The following is a 21315-nucleotide window of genomic DNA, read 5'->3' as shown; positions in this document are numbered from 1 at the left end:
CACAACCTGCTTCAGGAGCAACACCCGCCCCCGAACTATCGGGGACATCAGTCCCCATTTCTCAGCCAGAGAAGCGTAATTCTTCTTCGGCTCCTCTCGCCAGGAGGGAATCCCTTGGTTCACTCCTGTCCCAGGTTCCTACCAGTGGCAAAGCTAACATCCGCCACTGGCTGAAGCAGCCACAGGTAGCTGGTTGTAGGGCTTCACAGTTCTCCTTAGTCCCTGAGACTGAATCAGTGAAGCCCTCCCAATCAGACAAACCTAAGGAGCAGCAAAAGAAACTTAAAAGTGAAATGACCTCCTAGAACCAAAGCACTGTGGTGGCACCCACACCACCACTACCTATAAGCTCTGTGTCTGAGGATGAGGTGGTTATTCTGGCGTCTGCTGAGGACGTAGATCTCACTGGGCCCTCAGAGACAATGGATGTCAATCGCACAGGTACTCATCTGGTGGCAGCAGGTGACCCTGAGGCGTAGACTGCCTCATTGAGTGTTTCATGCCTTCCAGTCTCACGATTACGTAATCCTCCAGTGGAATTGCAGCGGTTTTTTCCACCACCTGACTGAGCTACGACAACTTTTAAGCTTTACGCCTGCTTTCTGCATTGCCCTCCAGGAAACCTGGTTCCCAGCAATGCGGACCCCTGCCCTCCGTGGCTATAAGGGATATTACAGGAACCCTAGCGACTATGATAGTGTCAGATGGAGCTGCGTCTATGTTCTGAACTTGATATCTAGTGAACTAGTGTCCCTTCAAACCCCTCTTGAAGCTGTGGCTATCAGGATATGGGTGACGCAGGAAATAACTGTCTTCCTCCAGGTGGTGCAGTACCCCTGAACGTATTGGCTGCACTGATTGATCAACTCCCTAAACCTGACCTACTCTTGGGAGATTTTTAATGTGCATAACCCCTTGTTGGGTGGCACCATGCATACTGGCTGAGGTAGGGAGGTCTAAAATTTACTGTCACAACTTGACCTCTGCCTCTTAAATATAGGTGCCCCAACACATGTCTGTGTGGCACATGGCACGTATTCGGCCATTGATCTCTCTGTTTGCAGTCCTGGCCTTCTCCCATCTATCCACTGGAGAGCACATGATGACCTGTGTGGTAGTGAACACTTCCCCATCTTCCTGCCATTCCCCTGGTGTCGTGCCCACGGACGCCTATCCAAGTGTGATTTAAACAAGGCAGACTGGGAAGCCTTCACCTCTGCTGTCACCACTGAACCTCCCCCACATGGTGCCATCGATGTTGTCATTGAGCAGGTAACTAGAACAATCGTTTCTACGGCAGAAAACGCGATCCCTCATTCTCTAGGGTCCCCTCGGCGAAGTCGCTGAGACAATTAAAGAGCATCAGCAATCTCTACAGTGACATAAGCGGCACCCTTCCCTAGAGCACCTAATAGCCTTTAAGTGGCTCCATGCCCATGTTCACCAGCTTATAAAAGACTGGAACAGGAGTGTTCAGAGAGGTACGTGTTGACCATTGGGTGCCATACGTCGCCTTCCCAAGTCTGGACGAAGATCAGATGTCTTTTTGGGTACCAGACCCCAATAGGTGTCCCTGGCATTAACAACAATGGTGTGTTATCTACCAGCACAAACGTGATTGCTAAGCACGTTGCTGACCACTATGCTGGAACCTCTGTGTTGTAGAACTACCCCCCAACCTTTTGCACCCACAAACAGCAGATGGAAAGGAAAGTCCTCTTGTTCACTACACACCACAGTGAACCATGTAACGCCCCATTTACAGAGTGGGAGCTCCTCAGAGCCCTTGCACATTTCCCCGACACAGCTCCTGGGCCTGATCAGATCCACAGTTAATGATTAAACATCTCTCGTCTGACTACAAACGACATCTCCTCGTCATCTTCAACAGGATCTGGTGTGATGGCGTCTTTCCATCGGAATGGCGGGAGGGCACCATCATTCCGGTGCTCAAACTCGGTCCAAACTCACTTGATGTTGATAGCTACCGGCCCATCAGCCTCAGCGACTTTCTTTGCAAGCTACTGGAATGTATGGTGTGTCAGCGGTTGGGTTGGGTCCTGGAGTCATGTGACCTACTGGCTCAATATCAGGGTGGCTTCCGCCAGGGTCACTTTACCATTCATAATCTTGTGTCCCTCGAGTCTGCCATCCGAACAGCCTTTTCCAGATGTCAACATCAAATAGATCGCTGTCCATTTTGACTTACCCCCATATTCAGGAGAATGGCATTCCGCAGGTGTGTCTATTTTTAGTAGCTATTAACGGTCTAGCAGCAGCTGTAGGGCCGTTGGTCTCACCTGCTCTATATGCAGATGACTTCTGAATTTCGTACTGCTCTTCCAGTACTAGTGTTACTGAGTGGTGCCTACAGGGAGCCATCCACAAGTCTAGCCCGGTGTCGGACTGTTCATCCAGAATCAGAACTTTACCTTAATGACGATCCACTCACTGTAGTGAAGACATATCGATTCTTTGGACTGGTTTTCGACACCTGATTCTCTTTGCTACCTCACCCTCGTCAGCTTAAGCAGAAGTGCTGGCAGCACCTCAATGCCTTCTGCTGCCTGAGCAACACCAACTGGGGTGCAGATCGCTCAACACTGCTGCAGCTCTACAGAGCCCTTGTCCAATCCCATCTTTACTATGGGAGTCTGGTGTATGGTGCAGCAGCACCCTCAGCATTGCGTTTACTCGACCCAGTGCACCTGTGGCGTTCGCCTAGTGACAGGAGCTTTTAGAACGAGTCTGGTGACCAGTGTCCTGGTGGAGGCCTGAGTCCCTCCATTGAAGGTTAGGCATGCACAACTGCTTGCCAGTTACGTTGCACACATTCATAGTTCTCCTGTGCGTCCGAATTACTGTCTCCTTTTCCCAACCACGCGGTTCATCTTCCACATCAGTGGCCCAGGTCAGGGCTTACAATTGCGGTTTGCGTCTGGTTCCTTCTGTCTGAACTGGAGTCCTTCCTGTTACCACCTCTCCTCAAGGTACATTCACGTACACCTCCATGGTGTTCACCTAGGCTGCAGATTCTTCTGGACCTTTGGCATGGCCCTAAGGACTTAGTTAACTCTGCAGATTTCCGCTATCATTTCCTCTCGATTCTCGACATGTACTGGGGCCATGAAGTGGTTTACACTGATGGCTTGATGGCTGATGGTCACATAAGCTTTGCGTATGTTCATGGAGCACGTATTGAACAGCACCCCTTGCCAGGTGGCTGCAGTGTTTTTACTGCAGAGCTGGCGGCCATATCTTGTGCTCTTGAGTACACCCGCTCATGCCCTGGCAAGTCATTTCTCCAGTGTACTGACTCCTTGAGCAGCCTACAAGCTGTCGACCAGAGCTACTCTTGCCATCCTTTGGTAGCATCCATTCATGAGTCCTTCTCTGCCCTGGAACGGTCCAGTCATTCAGTGATGTTTGTGTGGACCCCAAGACATGTCGGAATCCTGGGCAACGAACTCGCTGGCCAGACAGGCTACGCGGAATTTGCTCCTGGAGAAGTGCATCTCTAAAACTGACCTGCGTTCTGTCTTACACCGCAGGGTTTTTCAGCTTTGGGAGACAGTATGCACCACAAACTGCATGTCATTAAGTAGACTACAAATGTGTGGAAGTTTCCATGTGGTCCTCTCGCAGGGAATCAGTTGTCCTCTGCCGGCTCTGCATTGCCATATGTTGCTAACGCATGGTTACCTCCTACATCACGAGGACCCACCTTGATGTCGCTGTGGCTCATTAATGATGGTCGTCCACCTCTTGCTGGACTGCCCTCTTTTAGCCACTCTACGGTGGAATTTTAACTGTCCCAGCAGCCTATCTTCGGTGTTGGGCGACAATGCCTCAACAGCCGTTTTAGTTTTACATTTTATTTGTGAGGGTGGGTTTTATCATTTGATCTAAGTTTTAGCACACATCCTTTGTCCCTCTGTGTCCTCCACCCTAGTGCTTTAATGGTGGAGGTTTTAATGTGTTGCAGAGTGGTTGGCTTCTCGTTTTTATTCTTGTGGTCAGCCAGCCATGGTAATCTGCTCTCTTGTTTTGATCTCTTCTACTTGTTTCTTGCATTTCCTGTGGTTTTCTTGTCCAATTTTGTCCATTTTAGTGTTTGTTGCCCTTCTGTCGTTCTTGTGGTTTTCTCCTTTCTTCCAGCTGTGTTTTGTATGTCTCGATTATTTTACTCCCACCCTTGTGGAATTATTTTGATTGAACTGTGGGACTGATGACCTAGCAGTTTGGTCCCTCTCTCTCCCCCCCCCCCCCCCCTTTCCCTCTTTTAAACCAACCAACCAACCTACAATACAAGTAAAGAGACCTTTGGAGAAAAGGGAACCACTTGTATGAATATCAAGAGCTCAGATGGAAAACTAGTTCTAAGCAAAGAAGGGAAATCAGAAAAGTGGAAGGAGTACAGTAGATAGAGGGTCTATACAGGGGCGATGTACTGGAGTGCAATATTATGGAAATGGAAGAGAATGTAGATGAAGGTAAAATGGGAAATATGATACTGCGTGACAAGTTTGACAAAGCACTGAAAGACCTGAGTCAAAACAAGGCCCCGGGAGTAGACAACATTCCACTAGAACTACAAGAGTCAGCTGTGACAAAACTCTACCATCTGGTGAGCAAGATGTTGGAGACAGGTGAAATACCATCAGACTTCAAGAAGAATGTAATAATTACAATCCCAAAGAAAGCAGGTGTTGACAGGTGTGAAAATCACCGAACTATTAGTTTAATAAGTCACAGCTGTGAAATACTAACACAGATTCTTTACAGATGGACAGAAAAACTGGTAGAAGACAACCTGGAGGGAAGCTCAATTTGGATTCCATAGAAATGTTGGAACACGTGAGGCAATACTGACCCTACGACTATCTTGGAAGATAAATTAAGGAAAGGCAAACCTACTTTCTAGCATTTGTAGACTTAGAAAAAGCTTTTGACAGTGTTGACTGGAATAATCTCTTTCAAAGTCTGAAGGTGGCAGGTGTCAAATATAAGGGACGAAAGGCTATTTACAGTTTGTACAGAAACCAGATGGCAGTTTTGAGTTGAGGGGCTTGAAAGGGAAGCAGTGGTTGTGAAGGGGGTGAGACAGGGTTGTAGCCTATCCCCGATGTTATTCAATCTGTATACTGAACAAGCAATAAAGGAATTAAAAGAAAAATTTGGAGTAGGAATTAAAATCCATGGAGAAGAAACAAAAACTTTGAGGTTTTCCGAGTACATTGTAATTCTGTCGGAGACAGCAAAGGACGTGGAAGAGCAGTTGAACGGAATGGACAGAGTCTTGAGAGGAGGATATAAGATGAACGTCAACAAAAGCAAAATGAGGATAATGGAATGTAGTCGAATTAAATCAGGTGATGCTGAGGGAATTAGATTAAGAAATGGTACACTTAAAGTAGTATTTGAGTTTTGCTATTTGGGGAGCAAAATAACTGATGGTCGAAGTAGAGAGGATACAAAATGTAGACTGGCTATGGCAAGGAAAGCATTTCTGAAGAAGAGAAATTTGTTGACACTGAGTGTAGATTTAAATGTCAGGAAGTCTTTTCTGAAAGTATTTGTATGGAGTGTAGCCATGTCTGGAAGTGAAACATGGATGATAAATAGTTTTCACAAGAAGAGAATAGAGGCTTTCAAAATGTGGTGCTACAAAAGAATGCTGAAGATTAGGTGGATAGATCACGTAACTAATGACAGGGTACTGAATAGAATTGGGGAGAAGAGGAATTTGTGGCCTAACTTGACTAGAAGAAGGGTTCGGTTGGTAGGACATGTTCTGAGGCTTCAAGGGATCACCAATTTAGTAATGGAGGGCAACGAGGAGGGTAAAAATTGTAGAAGGAGACCAAGAGATGAATATACTAAGCAGATTCAGAAGGATGTAGGTTGCAGTGATAACGCCTGTTCAAATTTGTCATTTGAAAATATCAAGCCTCTTGTTTCTTACTCGTTTTGTGATTTCCGCCACTATAGCCTCCGCCAGCAGTTAACTTCGCGCTGTTTACATTCGCTTGCTGCTACATTCGCCTTATGTCCAGAAGTTCTCTGCTCATCTCACTTGAAGCTAAGTTACTTTCTACTAATTATTAATTGGCGTAGCGGAATTGTTTGTAGTGTAATTTGTATTGTTTAATCTGCCATCATATGCGACAAATGTGGATGTTGTCATTGATTAGTGAGCACGGGAGTGAAATGTCAGGATTGTGGGTTTGGTGTTTCACTGGGATGATTGTAGCGAGGAAGCTGTTATAGTGCCAGATGAGGCTCACCAATAGAGTTGTAGATTATGTAGCCGTGACAAGAAAATCTTGGAACAGGGTAAAAAGATTTGTGCCCTTCAGGCTGAACTAGAAATGGGGTACTTTGAATGAGACAGGTTGAAGGGGGAAAGAGACAATGGGAGCTGGGAACAGCTAACAAGTCGTAGTCAGAAGGAGAAAACCCCAGAAATCACTTTTCAGATTCCAGTGAGCAATCAGTTTGATTTGTTACCTGAAGTAGAAGAGCCTCATACAGCTTTTGAGCAAAGTAGGGTGCAGCAGACTCGTAATAACAATTGTAATGCTAGGTCAGGAGTAAAGTCAAGCAGAAAGAAAAGAGTCCTGCTGTTAGGTAGCTGTCATGGGAGAGGTGTAGGCCAGTTGCTACAGGATAGGCTAGGAGTCAAGTACCAGGTCACAAGTATTGTGAAACGTAGTGCTAAGCGTAGCCAGGTTGCAGGAAACCTAGGGGCCTTGTGCAAAGATTGTGACGGTGAGGACCATGTTCTTATAGTAGGAGGAGTAGGAAACAGCCTAGCTAGCAATTCAGACTATAGTATTACATGTGACCTGGATGTAATAGGAGCAGCAACAGCTCACACTCGTGTGGGGTTTGTGGATGTTTTGCAGTCCCATGACCAGCCCTGGGTTATCCCGGCTTTCAGCCGTGTTAACAGAGAGCTTGGGGGGCGGGGGTTACTGTTGGCAGAAACTGAATCTCATATCTGTGCTGTGCCTGTTGATGCAATTGGGAGGTGGGGTTACACTAGTCATGGCCTACACCTGAATAGGAGGGGGAAGGATAGATTAGTTGATGTTCTTGCAGAAACTGTAAGGGGGGCCACATGCACACAAGTCAAAATACCTGTGATTGCTGGTGTCAGAGGGATACATTTTTTAGGTTAGAATCAGGTTACAGACAGAGAGTATTGAAAGAGATCAAAACAGAACAGTGCCATAATGTCTGTAGCAGTATTCAAAGAAATAAAATTTGTGTGTTTCATCAAAACATTAGAGGATTGAAAAATATAGATGAGCTTCTTGTATGCCTATAAAATGGGGGTAAATTCTGAAGGTATAGATGTTTTGTGTCTCTCTGAACACCATGTAACCGCAGGGATGGAGAAATTGAATTTAAGGGATTACAGATTAGCATCTTATTCATGTAGAGTCAACATGGATAAAGGAGGAGTTGCTACTTATATAAAAACTGGACACAAAGTCAAAAATATTGAAATAAGTAGTTTTTGTGTAGATCAGATCCTTGAAGCATGTGCTTGTGAGTTGCTACTGCAGTATACATCTATAGTAATTGCAACAATCTACAGATCCACTCAAGTAACTTTCAGCTACTCATGAAAAATCTAGAGGCATTATTGAGCTACCTGTCAGACAAAAAGTGGTTTGTGATGATTTTAATGTAGATTTCTTAAAAGATACGGATAGGAAAAATTAGCTAGAATTTTTGTTTGGTTGTTTCAATCTAGTATCTGTTGTAAATTTTCCAGCTCGTGTGCAGCAGGACAGTAGGTCACTTATCGATAACATTTTCATAGACAGTGCTCAGGCAGAAACAATTAATGTGTACCCAGTTGTTAATGGGCTATCTGATCATGATGCACAGTTAATGGAAATAACACATGTAGCACCTTACAGACTTCAGGCAGGTTCATACAAGGCAGGGAGGCTTATTTAATGCGAACAGGGTACAGAGTTTTGAGGGATGGAGAAGAGGTGGTTTTAAGAGCAGCCTAGAAGAGGTGGAATGGGATGAAGTATACACAGAAAATGATGCTGATGCCAAATTCAATTTATTCCACTGTAAATTTGTCTCAGTATTTGAGAGTTGCTTTCCTGAAACGTTATCCAAAAAAGCCATTACAAAGTCATGTAAGCCATGGATTACTCAGAGAGGAGTGTAAGAGGAAGAGGGAAATATATGTACAGGCCAGAATAAGTCAGGATCCGACTTTACTTGCTTACTACAAAAGATTTAAAAGTCATTAAGAAGTCAAGAAGCTGTGTGTTCTGACAGAAATTGATAATGCGGATAATAAGATTAAAATTATATGGAATATTGTCAAACGGGAGACGGGGCAGCCTGACAGTGCACAGCATACCATAGCAATAAGGCTAAATGACAATGTTGTGAGTGATAATTCACAAGTTGCAAGTATTTTTAACAATCACTTTCTCAATGTAGCAGCAAAAATAGGGTTAAAGAGTTCAGCTGAAGAAGCAAAAAAAATATGTTAAAAATAATTTGCCAGGACTTTAGGCCTTTAGAAATAGCACCAACATCCCCCAATGAAATTAAGGGAATTATAAATATACTGAAAAACAAGAGCTCATGTGGTATTGATGGAGTCTCTAACAGAATTTTGAAGTGTTGTTCTAGTTTAATAAGTGGAGTCGTTAGTGATATATGTAATGCTTTGCTAGCACAGGGACTTTTTCCAGACAGATTGAAATATGCAATTGTCAAACCTCTTCATAAGAAAGGGGACAAGAGTGACTTAAATAATTATAGACCAATCTCATTGCTGACTTCATTTTCTGAAATATTCGATTAAGTTAGGTATTCAAGAGTAGTCTCACATTTAAGTGAAAATAATTTACTCAGCATGCCTCAGTTCGGATTCCGGAAGGGTTACTTGACTGAGAATGCTATCTACACAGTTACCCATCAAATAGTACAAACCCTAAATAACAAATTATGGCCAGTTGGTATTTTTTGTGATCTTTCCAAGGCATTTGACTGTGTGGATCATGTCACACTCTTAGAAAAACTTAGGTTTTATGGAATAGAAGGCTATACCCACAGCTGGTTTGAATCATACTTAACGAACAGAAAGCAAAAAGTTGTGCTGAATAACACAAATAATGTTGGGCGGGTGGTAAATTCTAGTGAATGGGGAGTCATCAAAAAGGGATTCCTACAGGGCTCAATTTTGGGTCCTCTGCGGTTCCTTATTCATGTGAGTGACCTCTCACTTAACGTTCAGCAAGCAGAACTAGTACTTTTTGCAGATGACATGAGTGTTACAATAAATCCCATTCCAGTAAAAGCAGCTGAAGATATTGTTAAGGATGTCTTTCAAAGAATTATTAAGTGGTTCTCAGATAATGGACTCTCCCTTAATTTTGAAGAAACTCACTATATCCCGTTCTGTACAACGAATAGTGTCATACCGACAATATTGTAGCATATGAACAGGGCTCAGTTATCAGGGTAGAATTCTCCAAATTTTTGGGTGTTCGCATTGATGACAACTTAAACTGGAAGAAGCATATATTACAGAGTTTCTCAAACAATTAAGTTCAGCTTCTTTCGCTCTTCATATAATCACTAGTCTTAGTAATAAACAGATCAGCTTCACAATGTACTTTGCATATTTCCTCTCAATAATGTCTTATGGAATAGTTTTCTGGGGTAACTCACCACTTAGACATAAAGTATTGATTGCACAAAAGAGAGCAGTGAGAATTATTAGTGGTGTTCACCTAAGGATGCCATGTAGGCACCTATTCAAGAAGTTAGGTATTTTAACTGCACCATCAGAGTACATATATTCACTAAAGAAATTCATAATAAATAATCCATCTCAATTCGCGAAGAACAGTTATGTTCATACTTACAACACTAGAGGGAAAAATGACCTTTACTATCTGTTATTGAAGCTGTCAGTTGCTCAAAAAGGAGTACATTATTCAGCAACAAAAATCTTTGATCATTTGCCCAACAACATAAAGTGTCTGGCAGGTAGCAGATCAAGTTTTAAATCTAGCTTAAAATCATTTCATTTGGACAACTCCTTCTATTCCATGGATGAGTTTGTTTCAGAACTGGGAGGGGGGGGGGGGGGAGGGAAGGTTTATACCTCTCATGTAGTTGCTTGTGTAGAACTAAAAATTTCAGTAATAGTAATGTTTGCACTATTCATGTGTGTGTGTGTATATATATCTTGTAATTTGACTTGTTCCACATCATATTGATAAAATAATCATGAAAATTACCTACGGAACATGACAAAGACCAAACTAAACTAAACTTCAAGATGAAGAAGCTTGCGCAGGATAGGGTAGCACGGAGAATTGCATCAAACCAGTCTCTGGACTGAAGACCACAACAACAATAACAATCCCTTTCTCTGTAGGCTACTGATGCTGTTGATAAGGTCAGACTTGTTTGTAGCTGCAGTGTCTACAATATTTCCATTATGTGTGAATTGTTAAACTACTGGGTCAAGACAGTTTTTGGAGGAAGTGTTCAGAACTACTTTACAGGACAGTCTATCAATATCACTTGCAACGAATCTGCAGATGTGCCAGTGTATACTCCATAGATTAAAGTTGCCTCCAACCAATTTTTGTATGATTGGGGTATTTCTGCACTACTGATCATAGACATTGTTTGAACAATTCTACAACTCAGAGTGCAATAATGCACCACTTCTGGAACTTGGGAAAGCGAGCTTGGTTCACATTGAGCCTGCTTCGTGGATTAATGAGGGGGATGAGTTGGTCAGCCTGGATGTAGTTTTTAGGCAGTTTTCCACGTCCCTCTAGGTGAATATCGGCCTGATACCGAAGTTCCATCTTGGACACATGCTAAGCAAACATTTGGAAAACATTCTCACATTTGTACATTGGGTTAACTCTAGACACTGACTGGCAGGGGCAAATAATAGACTATTGACTGTAGAAGTTTAGTCTCTTCAAACCCTTAATCAGCTGCATCTGATCCTACAACTGTTATGGTGGAATGAGGAGCCTGGTAAAAACATTCGATGATCAATTTGAGTTCACCTAGACAAGTTAGCTGGGTTCAGATAACTTCACTGGCAGACTCAGTTTCAACCTCAATAGATGTAAGGTTTTTGACAATTGCAATGAATACTCTCTCCTCTGATTTATAATCTGTCTTCCCCATTGTGTGTTCCATGTCTCTCTAAGTACTCTGGTGTGCAAACCTTAAGCACAAAATTAACTTTCACATGTGTCACTGCCAAGTAATATAGTTCGATGAAACTTGGACTATACATAGAAAGAACTACTACAGTATATTACAGAAGGGAACTGAAACAAATATGCAATGAGACAAACAGAAATGACACTTTCATTCAAAGACAATAATTATACTGAAGTCACTACAATTTACGATAGTTCCCTGAACCACGTCTGTGCAGTCCACATGCAGCTGTGAAGCCTGAGATTGCGTGCCTTGCAATCCTGTTAAAGGTGGTTGCAATTGCACCCAATGTTTGACTTGGATCCCTTCTTGGCTGTTGCACAATACATATATCAGTCAGCTGCTACTATAGTTGACTGTGGTCAACCACCTCCTCTCCTTTGGGCAGCAGTGCCTGTCGTTTGGAATGCTCGCCATGCATGTGAAACTCTGTTGTGAGAAATGCCAAACTTCTGGAAACACTAGTCACCTTTGTCCTTCTACCAGTTTCTCAATGATTCTTCCTCGTGTGAAATCATCCAGATGTGTTTCCAGGCCAAGTTGTACTGAAGACCACCACCACAGCATGCTGTAAATGTTCACTCATTGACACACACTGTCTTTTCCTGTTTCTTCAACTGCCACATGTTGTGGTGCTACGTTGACTTCACACCACCTGATGTCCAGCTCTTTGTATGACTGGAAGAACGCTGACAACATGCTCCCACAGTTTAATTGGCTTCCACCAAGTAGTTAAATGGTATCAGAAGTTTCATTTAAATGTTAAGTTACTTTACTGAGGTCATCCTTGAGTTTTGCAGAGCAATGTATTTCAGAGTTTTATACTCCAGGTTTTATCCAGTTTGTGGTTTTGAGTATGATTTAAGTTTGACAACTTTCTTGTAAGATGGTAAATTCAGGGATTTTGTTCCAAGTGTGAGCATTCATCGGAGGACCTTAAACTATAGACTAGCCTAAAAAAAAATGCTTTCCTCATGTACTGTGCTAGCTAAGTAACTTCTTCCTCTGTGTAGTGCATCCCTGATCTATTTAGGAGAACCCCACAGTTCTCTAACCCGTAATGCAGGTTCAGAAATCTGCAGCCAAGTAGTCTCTGGTTGAGACCCAGACCAGCACTTCTGCTAGCTGCATGTAGGAACTGAGGGTGACCTCAGAACCCAAGTGACAAGAGTGACTGGTGCCAACATGAGCCACAATTTGCTGAAGACTGCAACCTCCATCCTCGCTCCACATTTCGGATGCAGCACTCGAGCAGACATACTGAGCACACATTGGACTTATTTTCAGTACTAAACACTATTTCCCTAAAGTGCTCTGTAATGTGTTCTACATTGAAGCTCTCAATAATGAAAAAACCATTTCCCCCATGCTCCTATTTCTCCATCTTGAAGGAGATGGCTTTTCTCCATTGTTAAGGTGAATGGAATGTCAGACAGTAAGTTCCGACATTCATCATCTGTCTCAAATGATGCAAACTGGTTACAACCTGCAGAGGTCATTGGCAAAACAAGTGACACAAGAGTGTCCCATGCAATGTACCAGTTTCTGCACTGTTGTTACATCTAGAGGCAGCAGCCTTCAGGTAGTTAACTGTAGCCAACAGCAGCTTCAGCCTGCTTGCTAACTGTGGGCTGTTCTTCCTGCAATCGCATAAAAGCATGCTCCGTGCTAATACTAAAATTTGAAAGAAAACAGTAAATAAATAAACATTAACCCTGTTGTCTTTTAGATGCAAATATGCACTACCAGATGTCTTAAAATTACAAGTGCCAGCTACTAGAAAGCACTGACCCTATCACTGAACACTGAACGACAAGGAAATACTGACTCAGCTAAGCTGAATATCTTGAACTGTTTTAATACGACGAAGTGACTTGTTCTTGCTTGAAAATGACAGGTACAGTTGCTAAACGTATCAAAGTTCTTTTTTGAGCATGTAATTGTTTTTGATTGGTCATACCTTTCACTCCAAGAATCTCCATGTTTGTAAACACTGATCACTTTATATTTGCACAAAGATGGTAAATAATAACCACAGCTTGACCTCTGGTGCATATTTCAAACTAATTTTGCTATTTTGTTAACCTAATTGCTAGTTGCACCACAGTGATCAGGAATCCATTCCTGAACAATGTGCTTTCCATCAGCAGTCCCTTCAGTATGATTTTGACCTATGAAGATAATCTTTCAAGACTTTAAAAAGTAGTTCGAAAACTGTAACGTTTGCTGATGACACAAGCACAGTAATCAAGGACCGAAATCAAACTTGCCAGAAGCTGCTCAGGTGAGAGCTGAACAGGCATTCGATTCATGATATACAGTTTCGAAGAACCAAGGAAGTCTTGCTTGAGCTAGAAGTTAACATTAATGTTCATACATTAACTGAAACATGCTGTGTGAAACTCATTAGGCTCCAACTTGAAAGCAATTTAAAATATAGTCAGCACTTGCATGTGTATTTCAAATTGTAACACCAGAAAAGACAGAAAATAATGAAATTTTACTTGTTGTTTGCATACAGGGTGTGAAACTTAGTAAACAATGGCACTAACCCAGCTGAGAATTAAGCTGGACCGAGCTTGGGTGACAGATATGGGTGTGTCATACCATGCTGCTTCAACTCGTGCCAGAGTTTGTCAATTGTCGTGAATTGTGATGGTGGCATCCCAGTTTTTTGACAGCCCATGACCAGATGTTTTCAAAAGGTGAGATATCTGGAGGACGTACTGGCCAAGGCAACAGTCCAACACTCACTGCATGAAGGTACATCATGACAGGGGCATCATATAATCTTGCATTATCTTGTTGAAGTATAACTTCCCTGAGACCTCAGAGTTAGGGTGCAATCTTTGGCTGTAAAACATCAGAAATGTAATGGTTGCTGTCCAAGTTATTGGCTGTGGGAACCAGAGGTGATCATGTCGTGTACCTAATGGCTTCCCATAAGGTCATGCAAAGTGCTGAGCATGGTATGATGATGATGAAGAATGCTATCTGGCGATGGTCATTCTCCTCTGAGCCTCCACACACTCTTTGTCTATTGTGATGCCACACGCACAACTGGGACTCATCTGAGGGGTATGGGGGTGTGGGGGGAACATTGTGCCACTTTTGTGTCCGGTTTTCTCATTGGGTGCACCACCACTAGCCCACCTTTCTCTGCTGCTGCAGTAAGAGAAGCTGCAACAATGGCCACTTTGCTGATAAACCACGGTGCTCCAGTCGCACTGTCCATGTGGATACCTGTCTTACTAAAGACTACCACATTTCCTGACTGGAGGTACTTGACTTGAACATCAGATCCTGCATGGCCAAGTGACCAATAAGTATGTCCTCTTTGGATGCTAGTCATGTAGGACTATTGACATACTGCATTGCACTGACTGTGGCCCTCCTTAACCCACCGATTCCATATTTGCATCACTATCATGGGATACAGACCATTGTGAGCAGCAGTGTCACCAAAAGATAAACTGCAATCTTGACACGGGGCGACCCTGTTGCTATTGAATTGCGGCACGTGACGGTAGACATTTTTCCTTCTTGTTTGAGACATAAACATGGTCTTCCCATAAATAACCAAATTTCAGATGTGATTTCTGACTGGAAACTACCTCGTAACCTTTTATTATATGCAGTAGATGGACTTACTCCTAATTACTTTGTGCAGTTCTGCTGAAACACTAACCATTTGCATATCCAAGTGTGTAGTATGCTTAATACCAGTTTGACATACGTTGCATGCTGCCTTCATGGTGTTGCACTTTTATGACTAGCAATATCAATTAAGTATTTATTCAGTGGAGGGAAGTTTGAAGAATATCATAAAAAGTAGATAGCCATACAGCGTGCAGAGATCTCTGACACGTATTTCTTACACTCACTTTTTAAGTACATTTTCTCCTTAATACTTTTTGTAGCTGACTTTGAAAATCAGTTTCAGTTGAACTGTGACTTGTGCTATCAATATACAAGGCGCAAAAATAATTTTCCAGTAGACTTCACTCATTTATCTAGATTAAAAGTGAAGTTTTGAGGTCTGTTGTAGAGGTATTCAACAAACTTCCATCAAACACAAAGAAAGAAATCAGAATCCCTCCTCCATGCTTTAGGGGGGTGGGGCTTATCAATCTTCTGACTGGTTGCATGTAGCCTTCCTCTAATTATTTTCTGTGTTAACAACTTCATCTCAGAGTAACACTTGGGCCTAAAGTCTTTAACTATTTGTTGAATATATTTCAATCATTGTCTTCTTCTACAGTTTTTACCCTCTACAGCTCCCTCAAGTACCAATGAAAGTTATTCCTTGTCGTCTTTAACAAATGTCCTGTCAACCTGTTCCATCTACTTGTCAATGTTTCCCACATCTCTCTCTCCTCACTGACGCTGCAGACAACCCTATAATCTCTTATCATATCAGTCCACCAAATTTTCAACACCCTTCTGTACCGCATCATCTCAAACGCATCTCTTCACTTCTTTTTTGGTTTTCCCACAATCTATGAAGGACTTGCGTAGAATTCAGTGCTCCAAACATACATTCTCAGAAATGTCTTCTGTACATTAAGGCCAATGTTTGATACCATAGACTCCTTTTGGTCAAGAATGCCCTCTTTGCTTGTGATAGTCTTTTTTTTATGCCCTTTGTGTATCATCCATCGTGTGTAATTTTGCTTCCAAGGTAGCAGAATTCCTTCATTTCATCTATGTCCTGGCTTCCCATTTTGATATTAAGTTATATAATCACTAATCTCATTTCTGCTATTCTTCATTGCTTTTGTCTTTCTCCAGTTTACTGTTGGCCATATTCTATGCTCATTGGACTGTTAATTCCACTCAGCAGGCCCTGCAACTCTTCCTCACTTTCACTGAGGATAGCAGTGTCATCAGTAAACCTTATCGTTGATATCTTTTCATTTTAATTGTGTTTCTAAATCTGTATTTTATTTCTATGATTGCTTCTTTGATGTACAGACTGAGCAGTAGAGGAGAAATACCTCATCACTGTCTCTCGCCCTTTTTAATCTGATTACTTCATTCTTGATCTAGTTACCTGTTTGGATAACCATGCAAGTTAAAGCGTATATTACCTATTTTTCCGTTCAGCTTACACCAATTTTCCTGAGAATTCCAAATATCTGGCAGCATTTTAAATTTTTGAATGCTTTTTCTAGGTCATCAAGTCCTTGGAAAGTATCTTGATTTTTCCTTAAGTCTTGCATCCATTATCAAATGTAACATGAGAACTGCCTCTCTAGTGCCTTTACCTTTCCTGACTCCAAGTTGATTGTCATCTAAAAGATCTTCATTATTCTTGTAAGCAACTTGGATGCATGGGCTCTTAAGCTGCTTGTGCAGTAGTTTGTGCACTTGTGTGTCCTTACTATGGTCAGTATTGTATGGATGATAGTCTTCCAAAAGTATGAAGTCCAAATTCATAGATTCTACCAACCAGCTTGAATAGTCATTTGGTTACCACTTCCCAAGTGATTTTAGAAATTTCAGAGGAATGTTTTGTATGTACCCTACCTTATATCATGACAAGTTGTCCAAGGCTCTGTTAAATTCTGACTCTAACACAGGAGCCCCTGTGTTTTCAATATGACTTCAATATCTTCTTCTCGTCACACCATCAGCCAGTTCCTCCCCCTAGTAGAGGCCGTCATTGTACTCTGTTCACCCATCTGTTCACTCTACCACGTTTAACAGTGGAATTTCCACTGCACCTTTAATGTAGAAGCTTTTGCATTTGATTTCACCAAAGGTTGTTTCTAATTTCCTGTGTTAGTCCAGTCATTTGGTAGTTTATGAGGAAAGTTTTCACTAGAAGAAAGTTTTCCAGGAGTTTTAAAAATTGGTGTTTTCATAGATTTCAGTGTTGTAATTTTGAATTTTTCCTTTGTCACTTTGTATCTTTTCTTCATGCCATCATATGGAAAAAAATGGTGCCCAAAAACATGTTTTTGACAGTATCTACTTTCTCAATCTTTTATGATGAAAATCGATATGTAATAAATGAAACTACAGAAAATTTCCTATAAATTATGCGGTAACCTTTTTTGCAAGAAATGAATACTTAAGCGTAAGAGCATCACAAAGTCTATGCCAACATGTATTCTGGGCAAAAAAACTCATTTCTGTACCATCAATGAGGTACAGTGGTGCAGTTTTTTTGTGGTATCCCCATCAGGCATAATCCACATGTAATGCAATATTACAAAATTTAATGCTTCCTCCTGTGCTTCCCTATCTTTTTATTTGAACTTCCTTTTTGTTGTTTATTACATTGTGCAACCATTGACATGTTTGGGATGTTCCACAACTGCTTGACCCCAGTCTTCATTATGAATTCTAGTGAGTTCTGAAATGCTGTTTTTCATTGACAATTTATACACGGTATACCCTATATTTGATCTCCCAATAAGAATACTGTGGTAGTGGATTGCGGTTGTGGATGGGAAAATGAGACACCATTTCTCCTTTGCAAAGATGCAGAGATTAATTTCTCATTATTACAGCATTTTTTACACACATCGTGAACCAGTATCGGACTCAGTCACTCCAAGAGTTTGCCCCAGTTGTCTTTTCTTTGAACACTTGACTTACGAAATGTCTCCAGTTCTTTTTGATTCTCTTCAGTCACCTTACTTCCTGGCAGTGAAATTTATTTTAAAGCAGTTCATTTCCTTAGAAACCATGGCCCTGAAATGCAAAAGACACAGTAGAATGATAAACTCATACTGATGATTCAGGCACAGAGTATTTCAGCTCTGTTGGCAGAATTTCGTAGAAGGATGCACAGCAACACTAAGCTACATGTTCCTTGACGCATGCAGCTTGTCCCTCTAAACTTGTGGCAAGAAAGGTTGTTGCATAAATTACAGGAAATTTTCAATAGTTTAATTTATTACATGACTGTTTCATCATAAAGTGCGTCAGAAATATTGTCAAAAAACTGTTTTGGCGCACCATATTTGCAGTGTTGTGGTATGAGTGGCAAAAATGCAAGGTGGCAAAGTGAAAAATCAAAAACTGCACATCAAAATCTATAATAATACCAATTTTCGAAACTATCGGAAAACTTTCCAGGTAACCTGCGTTTTCTGTTAACAACGTGACAAGTTGAAGTGTTCAGTGTAGTGCTGCATGTCAAGTACCAGTGTGTTGTGGAAGGGTCTCTGTATTATAGATATAGATAACTATTTACTTGGAAAAAATACCAATTTAACCAAGTAAGTATAAACTGGGAGGAATTTGAAAAGTTCTCAGAATGGAATAGAAAGAAACTACTTCCCTCAGTGAAACTTATTTATTTTTCAATGTAGTCTTCCTGTACACTAGTGCACTTGGCCCAGTAGTATTCAGATGCCTTGATCCTATCTCAAAAATTAGATTCCTCCAGGCCTGCAACTTCGGTTATCAGTTCTTTGTCTAAACAGAATCTCCATCCACTGAGGAAAATTTTTCACTTGGAGAGTAGATGGAAGTCTGATGGAGCCAAATTAGGTGAATAAGGTGGTCGTGGCAACAATTCGTATCTTAGTTTGTGTTTATTTGCTATGGCAATGACACTTATGTGTGAGCAGGCATTGTCTTGATGAACAATTGTTTCCTTTCTTGCCAAAATTAGGCTTTTTTCATGTATCTTTTGCTGTAGTTGGTCCAGGTGGTTAGCGTATAATTGTCTCATAATTGCTTGATCAGTGGGAAGGCAATCTGTCACCAGGATCCCTTGCATCTCAGTAAACTGATGCCGTGACCTTTCCAGCCGACTGTATTGCCTTAGCTTTCTTTTTTGGTGGTGAATCAGCATGTACCCACTATTTTGACAGTTGTTTTGTCTATGGAGTGTAATAGCAGTCAGAAACTGACACAAAAAATCTTGGTGGTTGCTCTGAAAATGGGTCAAATACTGTTTTGACATTTCCATTGTAATATATTTCTTATCCTTCATTAAGAGTTGTGGTGCCCATATAGCAGATAATTTTCTTATATTCAACTCCACTGTCAAAATGTTATATGGTCATCCAAATGATATCCCTACAGCTTCAGCAATGTCTCACGCTTTGTCGGCGGTCCTCCACGACTATTTTATGGAATATTGCAATAATTTCTGGGGTTGCGGTCTATCTAGGCCAACCACTATATGAATCATCATCTAAGCTGTCCCAACCAAATTTAAACTCATTTGTCTACAAGGCAAGAGTTCAATCGAAGGAGCAAAGTACCCCAGTGTGTTCTGAAAATTGGCATGAATTTCCTTTGTTTTCATCCCTTCCTTTACAGAGTACTTAATCACTGCTCAAATCTCTGTTCTCCCCCCCCCCCCCCCCCCCCCCAATCTTCACAAATCACTACATGGAAACAACAACAAAAGATGTTCACACCAAATATATTTACACGGAGCATTGATGCATCATATGTTTACTGCTAAGGATGACCTATTGTTACACAGGAAGCTTGTCGCACTAGTGCTGACATCTGGTGTTGATTATGCAGAGGTTTTGAGCTGCCTTCATTCTGGTAGGAGATGCACACCAGCTACTCCATGTGATGAAGAAGCAGCAGTCCGTTTTCAAAATAGCAAGCTATCCTTCTAATTAGCTGGCGTAAGCACAAATAGTAAGCGGTGTATATGTTGAGTTTCTTTTCTATGATCTGCCTGCCTTTGTTAGTGTATATCTTAATTCATTCCACACCACAGAATGTTCTTCGTAATGGGATCTATAGAATACTATGAATGAGTGAAAGAATGTGAATCTAAATTTTAAATTTACAACAATAGTTGAAGTATCGTTAAGTTTTTAATTACAAAGTCACACATCCAGATTGCTGAGAACCTTTAAGCAAACATCTTCAACATTAAAGTGCTCCAACATTAAAGTGCTCACTATATGGCAGGGAATTGTTAAGCAGCTGAAACACTACAATTGTTTCACTTCAGCTGTCAATACTAAATAAAGGTGGAAACTTATAATGTTGGGTTTTTATTCCTAGCACAATGTTTTGTCGTACATGACATTATTTCTTCTTCTTCTTCTTCTTCTTCTTCTCCTCTCTCTCTCTCTCTCTCTCTCTCTCTCTCTCTCTCTCTCTCTCTCTCGCCCGAAAGGAGGACTGTTCTTGTAAATACTTGTCATGTTTCAGAATACACCATTTATCCATATGCACAATACATATGCCACCAGGTAACTCTTTAGTATTTTATTTTCTTTCATTCCAGGCCAGTCTGTACCAAGTGGGCTTCATGTGAGACTAAATCTGGAGACAGGAGAGACAGAAGCGAAACTTCTTGATCCAAGTGAGAGACCAGGGGCTACTGCTGTTGCACCTGTATATGATGAAGCAGCCAAGGATGAAAACTCCGATATTACCGAAAATAAAGAACGAATTAGGGAGTCTATTTTGAATATAGAAAGTGTTGAAGATTCTATAACAACAGAAGAGGTTATTGTCCATTCTAAAAGTTGTTCTCAATTTTTGATTTTTCATTTAAAGCCATGCTGTCCATCAGTGTGCTCCTCTGACCATTTGCACCAGTTATTTGTTTCTCATATCAGAAAGTCCCAAACATCACTACAGCTATTCTAAAGATATCATGGTTTTGCACCTCTTCCAGTTGTATAATCATTGTTGTGATATTCATGTACCATAGTGTTGTTGTTATGTTCTGTTTTTCTTTCATTCAGTATCATTTATTCTTTGGATACGGCCATACAAACAAACTCTGTGGTGGCCCATTGTGTCTGTAATTTAAATTTATGCCAGACCGGGATTCGAGCCTGGGTCTCTTGCGAAATGCCATAAGGAATGAGGATAATTGGCAAGGGGCATTACATTAGTAGTTTGCGGATAATTGGAGAATTAGGGTCTGATGGGAAACGTGCTTGGGTAGTGGTGACCACTGTGTCCGAATGGCACATCTGCCTAGTAAGCAGGGGACCTGTGTTTGAATCCCGGCCCAGCACAAATTTTCAACTTTCTTTATTGATTTAAAACAGTACCCATTCGTAGACAATGTCTGTAATTTCTTTGTGTCTTAATTCATAGTGGCTGCTGGATCAA

At 41.4% G+C, this 21315-nt stretch overlaps 1 protein-coding gene across 2 annotated transcripts in view; it reads left to right on the top strand.

The window, feature by feature from the left end:
* LOC124605537 (nucleotide exchange factor SIL1) overlaps nucleotides 1-21315 on the top strand; it is a 113456-nt gene that overhangs the window by 22531 nt on the left and 69610 nt on the right. Inside the window, exons 1-2 of one of the 2 annotated variants that reach the window (XM_047137291.1) lie at nucleotides 13814-13955; nucleotides 20474-20697. In XM_047137291.1, the coding sequence (XP_046993247.1) occupies nucleotides 13943-13955; nucleotides 20474-20697 (237 nt within the window). In that variant the 5' untranslated portion in view covers nucleotides 13814-13942. Of the gene's footprint in view, nucleotides 1-13813; nucleotides 13956-20473; nucleotides 20698-21315 lie in introns of those variants that run through there. The other variant, XM_047137290.1, reaches the window with a different exon arrangement.

The sequence above is a fragment of the Schistocerca americana genome, chromosome 3 (genome assembly GCF_021461395.2).
Source record: "Schistocerca americana isolate TAMUIC-IGC-003095 chromosome 3, iqSchAmer2.1, whole genome shotgun sequence".
In the NCBI taxonomy this organism is placed as follows: Eukaryota; Metazoa; Arthropoda; class Insecta; order Orthoptera; family Acrididae; genus Schistocerca; species Schistocerca americana.
The sequence above is the reverse complement of the archived record's forward strand: the minus strand, read 5'-3'. Positions and strand labels throughout refer to the sequence as shown.